This window comes from Eupeodes corollae, chromosome 1, assembly GCF_945859685.1.
Source record: "Eupeodes corollae chromosome 1, idEupCoro1.1, whole genome shotgun sequence".
Taxonomy (NCBI): domain Eukaryota; kingdom Metazoa; phylum Arthropoda; class Insecta; order Diptera; family Syrphidae; genus Eupeodes; species Eupeodes corollae.
The window spans coordinates 96,644,977-96,652,855 of NC_079147.1; the positions used below are offsets into that span (position 1 = coordinate 96,644,977).

General features: G+C 30.5%; 1 protein-coding gene across 1 annotated transcript; it reads left to right on the plus strand.

Annotated features, from left to right (window-relative positions):
• The first annotated feature begins 6,140 nt into the window (after positions 1 to 6,140).
• On the plus strand, positions 6,141 to 7,550 carry LOC129939935 (uncharacterized). The gene is made up of 3 exons (XM_056048123.1): positions 6,141 to 6,469; positions 6,676 to 7,059; positions 7,118 to 7,550. Exons 1-3 carry the CDS (start codon positions 6,432 to 6,434, stop codon positions 7,506 to 7,508), a joined length of 813 nt encoding a protein of 270 aa, XP_055904098.1. The 5' UTR covers positions 6,141 to 6,431; the 3' UTR covers positions 7,509 to 7,550.
• The last annotated feature ends 329 nt before the right edge of the window (positions 7,551 to 7,879 follow it).

Consider the following 7,879-nt stretch of genomic DNA (forward strand, 5'->3'; position numbering starts at 1 on the left):
CACTGAATTAGTAAGTATATGTTAGTTCTTTTTGAGCTATTTTTGAGTAGAAAATTCATGCGTCATATTCTCTTTTTTAACTCTGTATTGGCACTGGGTTCATTTTACACATAAAAAAAAGAAGATGTTTTAAATGATTTTGAAAAAAATGTAAGGGAAAATCTCTAAAACAACAACAAGTTAACATTCTGAAAAATAAACCCAACGACGGTACTTCTTGAAATATCGAAAATTTTTGTTAAAAAAAAAACAGATACAATTGGACTTCCGATGATAATTTCTTTTAATTTAATTTTTGTGTTAATTCGTTTTATATTTTACTGCATAATTTTAAAAAATTTTAATTTTCGAGAATTCATTTATATAATATTATAAGCAATAAAAGTTATTGTATCGGTCCGGTTTGTCGAATTGAAAATGTTGGCATTTCTCGACGTTTCAAGGTAAATTATATTAGAGTCGCAATAAAAGATTTTTAGAGAGATGTCTGTGTGTACGTCCGTACGTTCGGGAAGTTTTCTTCGTCTTCAAGAACCACAAGAGATATCGACTTCAACTAAATTTGTTTATGTAGATAATAGTACAAAAAAATACAAAAAGGGCTCTCAAGAAAATTGCGTTGGTGTTTTTTTTACTATAGAAGTTTAAAAAAAAGGTGAACATTTTGGTTAACCCTATACATCTCACGAACCAATAACCCTAGTGACTTGAATTAAATTTTATATTATATAGTGACGTGATACAAACAAATATATTTTTGGAAAATATCCAATTAACGATTTTTGTATAAATCAAAAAAACTGCAAAAAAATTTGTCACCTCGAAAATTTTACAAACAACAAACTATTTTATCTCCAAAACAATTTTTTGCAACGAAGAGTAACGATTTTAACATCTGATAAAATTTTGAGAAAAAACTAATTGACAGTTTTTATGAAAAATAAAAACCTAAACACAAAAGTTGGTAAACATTTACTTTCGACTCAGATATCTTTTGAAAATTAAAAATATTGGCTTTAAACTAATTTATTCTCTAAACTAATTTAGTCTCATGCTCAAAAGCAGGACAATAATTTCTAACATGAGAAGTTTTACTACCAGATCGGTGAATCGAGGCACTCCCCAAGGTAGAGTCCTTTCGCCTCTTTTATGGAACATGGTAGTAAACGACCTACTTACATCATTGGAAGCAGAGTGTTTCAAGGTGATTGCCTGTGCTGACGACGTTGCAATATCCGTATCTGGGATATTGCAAGTTCTCTCGGAACTCCTACAAAATGCCCTAAACAGGATAACTAAATGGCCTAAGCAATGTGGATTGGACGTCAACCCACACAAAACAGAATTAATACTCGAGAAGATATAAAATTCCTCAGATTAGCCCACCCAAGATTAGAGGAATACCATTAGGCTTTTCCGACCAAGCTAAATATTTGGCCCTCATTTTAGACAAAAAACTAAATTGGAAAGCAAATATTGATGAAAGAGTCAAAAAGGCTACTGTAGCACTTTTTACTTGTAAAAAGGCCATAGGATCAAAATGGGGCTTCTCCACAAAAATAACCCACTGGCTATACACATCGGTATTCAGACCGATACTCATTTATGGAGCTGTCGTATGGTGGACCGCACTGGACAAGATGGTAAATCTAAATAAGCTCATCAAAGTCCAGCGGTCAGCAAGTATGTGCATCACAGGAGCACTTCGCTCAACACCAACCCCAGCACTGGAAGTGCTTTTAAACCTAACACCACTTGACATCTTCTCCAAAACGGTGGCTGCCAACTCAAATTTGTAAACGACTGAAAATCTCGTTAGCAAAAATAGATTTTGATATATAACTATTTCATTATTTTGATTTTTTTTAGAATAATTCAACTGACACAAGTTTTAAGCAAGACAAATCGACAGACGGGATGGGAAGTTATCAGTTTGGGTCACATCCCAAAATCCTTTATTTTTTAATATATTAAACAAAATGTTCCACTAATAGATATTTAGAAACGTTCACAATTCGAATAACATTATTATATTTTTAAAAAGAATCATACAAAAATTACCCACATCCGCACTTGATCAACGCAACATGAATACACAAATCAAGTCCATCCAACCTGCTCATCCACTTTATTCAAATTAAAACATATAAATATTTAATAACAAAATATTTAATAATAATATACTCTCACTATTCTACATTATCAGAATAAATTGCTAACAAAAATACGTATATTGTTATCTTATTCTTAACAAACTACTACTATACATAATTGAAAAGAAAGACAAACATCACAATTTAAATTCTCATTCTTATTTTTACTATCCGACTTATGAGATGAGCTTGGTACAGAACATCCCTATCTCGTATTTAAATATGTATCCCAGAAATATTTTGCTCTCAGCAAAAGACAACAAATATATTTATAATAAACAATATACACCTTACTCTCCTCTACAGCATGTAAGTAGTAAGTAAGTAAGTGGCTTATCAATTGAACAAGAAAAATAAATATTCCACAGGGTGTTTTAAGGGTTGCCATCTGTGGTTTTGTTTTTAACCAAATTTAGATTCAAATTGCTCTTAAATTTAGAGAATCTGTATTAAGATTCTTTGACTAAGAACTTATTTACATTGGGTTTTCCACCAAAGAATTTAATTTTATTCGATTATGTGGTTTCATTAACCAATTTAAAATGGTTTGTTTAAAAAAAAAGTTTATTTAAATTAAATGCAAAATAAATCAAATAAGTGAAATAAACTACAAAGTTAATTAGAATGAAATAATTTGTGCAAAATAATAGAAAATAATATAAAAATTAAAAGTAAGATATAAGAGCCAAAAACCCAAGATATTTGGCCTGATATTATAATATTTGTAAAACTAATTTCCAAATGTCTTTTTATTATTCAAAATAAATTATTAATTAAGTGGTAGTACCTGTGGCGTGATGGTTACTGTCTTGGGTTCGATACCTGCCTGTTCATCTAAAGTTTTTCACGGGTACTGCCTCTTGAGACGAATCGACAAATTTTCCATGAGTAATTCTTGTCATAAAAAGTGCATTCTTAAATTAGCCGTTCGGATTCAGCTTAAAACTGCAGGTCCCCACAATTCCTGACAAAATTACTAGCACACATGAATGGTTGAGAGCTGTAAGTCACTAGGGCCTAGTTCTCAATGGACTGTTGATCCACCTAGTTTATTTATTTATTAGTAAAAAGTTAATATTTATTTCATAATATGGTTCATAAGTATGTGGTTTTTATAATTTAACTAACAATTAAAAGAAAATAAATTTGTTCTTGCTTTTTATTAATATAAACTGATTTGTTTTGTATTCCAAAACAGTTGTCTCGGAAGTTTTACAGACGAGAATAGTTAGCCTAGGTTTGCTTATGCCTCTCTTCTTTGAAGTTTGCCATTTTAATTGCGTTTTTTAAGTGAGGGTGTTATTAGTGAAGAATGCTTCGATTTCATCCGAATTAAAAATTTACCACGGCGCGTGACAAATGCCTGTCGGAAAAAATGCGTGAGAAAATAATAAAAAATTACAAACAAACATTTTACGACGTACGATAACGGAAAATACAGGAAACTTCAAGATTTTCAATTCGAAATATAAATAATTTATTTAAAAATACCGGAAATGTGAACCTATTGAAGAAAAATGAGAGCCCACCAATTGCTTCCAGCAGTGACAAAAGAACTTTAAGAAAGATTCTTAAAAAAAGATCGTCGAGCTACAACCACAAATGTCACCTTAGAGTGGAAAAATGCTTTCAAAAAACAAGTTTCCAGAGACACCTACATATATTAGAAAAATGAAGAAAATGGTATATATATTTTTTAAAGTAATTTTTACCTCTATATACATTTGATTTAGTCTTTGAAAACAATTTGTTCTTACAAATCGAACCTCACGCCAAAGAAAAACCATTTTTAACTTATTTGCACAAAAAAGAAGCGCCTAAAGTGGGTTCGTGATCATCAGATCTGGACGTTGCGGCAATAGAAAAGTGTTATATGGAGGGATGAGGTACGGTTCGGGCTTTGTGTTGGAAACTCACGATCAAGAGTCTTAAGAACGAAAGATAAAGCATTTCACCCAGATATGCTTTCATCGAAAAACAAAATTTAACGGATCAGTTATAGTGTGGGGATGTAATCTGCCCAAGAAGTGTACAACTTTTGCTTTGTCGAAGGCTCTGTGAATGTCATTAAATATCAGGACATCTCAGAGCACTATCTTCTAACTTCCTTTCAAAGGCTGAAAACAGAAGATGACTATTTTACTTTTCAACAAGGTGGCGCTTCATGTCACACAGCCAACCGAAATATGATCTGCCTTTGAGAACACAACATTCTAGTGCTAACGCGTCCCTCAAATAAGCCCGATCTGTCTCCAATTGAGACTGTGTGGAGGGAAAATGAAAAAAGTACTGAAAATAAATCTAGCTAAAAACTTAAGCTAGTTAAAGCAAAAGATCTAGGATGGCACAACCTTCTGAATTTTGCTATACACTTGTGGAAACACTCTCAAGTCAAATTGCAGCCGTTATTAAAAACAAACACATATTATTTTTATTGGGCGAACTTTTTTGTGTTGTTAAAAAAGTGGGGTAACTATTTTGCGTTATACACAGGATCCGGCAGAAAAAACCTCCCGTATTTTTAGACGTTTATATTTAAAGCTATTTATAGACAAAATGGTAATGTTTAAAACTATTCGATTCCTGACTAAGCCACCTAAAGTTTTTTCACGGGTACTGCCTCTTGGAGGAATTGACAAATTCTCCAAGAGTAATTCTTGTCATGAAAAATGCTTTCTCAATTTAGCCGCTCGGGTTCGGCGTCAAACTGTAGGTCCCCTCCATCCCTGACAACAATACTAGCACACATGAATGGTTGAGAGATGTAAGTCACTAGGCCGTAGTTCTCAACGGACTGTTGCGCCACCCAATTTAATTTATTTTATTTTAATTTATTACAGTAATTAAATTGCATTGTATTTAATTGAAAAAAATCAATAAAATTTATCTGTTAAATTGTTTATTTATCTGTCATTGCCTTTTAAAATATGGGTGATCTTTTTGCCGGACCCATCTTTTTGCCGGACCCTGTACAATCAAATGTTTGTATAAATAAATTAACTGTTGATATGGCTTACGTGTTTTTCTTGTAGATACAACCAAAATGTGAAAATAAAGTTTCAATTATTTTTCTTAGTTTAAATTGCTAGTCTTTTATTTTTAAGAAAGAGTGAAACTTACAAAAAAAAAATTAAGTAAACTTTTTTTAATAAATTAAATGAAATTTGGTAGAGTCAAATATTTCAATAAAATTCATAAAGTAAAATAAAGGAAAATACAGTAAAACGCAGTTTAATGATAAATAAAACAAAGTAAATGTACAAAACAAGAACTAAATTCAATTAATAAAATGCATTATCATAAATTACAATGAAAATAAGAATACAATAAAATAAAGTAATATTCCTACAAATATATATAATTAAATAGAAGAATATTAAATAAATCAAATTAATAAGAAAAATGGAAATTAATAAAAAAAAAAATCGAGAAAAAATAAATAATATTAAATAAATTTGACGAAATGAAATAAAAGAAAATACATTAAAATGAAGAAATCAAATAATAATACAAAAGTATAAGAACAAAAACTTTATATACAAATAAAATAGAATTGTATGGTTTAAAATTAAATTGTATTAAAGGTAAATAATAAAATTTTAAAATAAACAATATGAAGGGAAATTAAAGAAAATCAAATGAAATAGAACATAACATAAAGATATTTAATTGACAGTAAAATTAAAAAAAATGTATTGAAATAAAAATTGTAGTTATTTTATTTTATTTTATTATTTATTTACATAGTAAATAACATATTAACTTAAATGATAAAAAGGAAAATTAATGGTTAGAAACAAATAAAATTTTAACAACATATATCAAACTAAAAAAACATCAAATAAAAAGAAACAAATACAAATCGTTGGTAACCCTGGCTGTATAGAGCATATTTCTTCTTTTTATTAGGTTGGTTGATGAGAACGATCATGGACTTTTTCTTGACTTACCGATACCCATTTCAGAGCGCGTTGACAATCATCTTTAAATGACAACAAAGCATCAGTCTGATAACAGTGTTGTTGACAGTCACTAGAAGTTTACTCACGTACTCAGTTCGAATAAAACGGATTTGTCTTAAACGTCTTTTGGAAAAACAAAAATTAAAAATTAATAAAATTATAAGAGAGAAAATAAAAAGCACTTAGTAAAAAACATTATAAATAAATCACATGAAAAACTATTTTTTCCATGTAGGTAAAATAAGAAAAAGAAAAACCACGTTCATTGACTTTGGAAAAGAAGAAAACAAAAAAAAGTACATAAAATCATACAAAAATGTCAGATAAGATCAGTTTTTCCAACTTTGATAATAGGTGAGTCACTTTAAGCGATGGACACTAATAGCAACAACAACAACACGAAACCATGGACCGGATCATTTATCACGATGGGGGTCATCTTAGTTGATACTCTTTCCAATCAATGATCCGAGCCTAATGGGTTCTTTCTTGTTTTTTAATTTTTTTTTTTTTCACTTTTTCTTTTTTTAATGTATTTTATTTTTACTGAACACCTCCAGTGAGAGTCTGTATTCGATACTGAAGGACTGCGTCAATGGAAGATCGATCGACAGTTTAACCGATGACTCGGAGTGCAGTGCCTCCGTGCAAGAATACTCCACATTCGACTGTTATAGAATGGTCTCGATGACCGATTCGTTTGGTGATGATATCCTCGAAGAAAACGGTAGAATATCGTTGGCCTATGAGAATCTGAGATCAATACCGAAAAGGATCGCCGAGAAGTTTTCATCGAAGACGAAATTTCTCGATTTGGGCAACAATGACTTTACGAATTTGTCGTTTTTGATGTTTTTCGACAGATTACACACTCTGATCCTGGATCGAAATACACGCTTGGATGTTAATACTCTGCCGTTTTTGCCTAACTTAAGGATTCTTTGGTAAGATTTGATAGTTTTGATTTTAAGTGCTTAAATTTTATTTTATATCTATTTCAAGGATCAACAATTGTAATATCACAAATATAGACATATGGCTCTATCGGATACAAGACCAATGTCCGAATATTCAACAATTGTCGATAATGGGAAATCCTGCAACAATGAAATTACTCTATGAACAACCCAACAATGATTACAGGGATTATGTTTTCAATAAAATTCCAAGCCTTAAGTATTTAGATGGAATAGCAAATGAACCTTTGAGTAGGAGTCTTTTGAGGATACCATCCAAGTCATCGACAGTCACATCGGATTCTACGAGAACGAATTTAAGCTATCTTGGATTGAGTCGAAATGGCAAGTTATCATTGTCATCGTTTAAATTAAGTGAATTATTTAAATTCAAGCGAAGAAGACGGTGGTTTCAAAATTCCACAACATCAACATGACATCTTAAGAAATAAAATAATAATCAATAATTGTAAGAAAAATGTCTTTTTTTACAAAAGTTTGAGGAGGAAAAATAATCGTGTGAAAAAAACTATGGCTGTCTTAGCTTTAAATAACTCTATACAAATATGAAAGTTCTTATGCATGCAACAGATCTAAGTGTTTTATATTTTTAAGGTGAATTTAAATTTGTTTCATTGTAAAAATTAATGAGTGGATTAAATGAGCTTGTTCTGTAATGTGACAGTTTGAAGCTAAAAGTATTTGTGGCGGCAAACTTGAATTCAAAATTGGCTCTTTTTATCGCTCTTTAAGCGAAGTGTTTAAAATTCATAAGCTTTAAACGTAAAATTCCTCTAATGTGAAAACA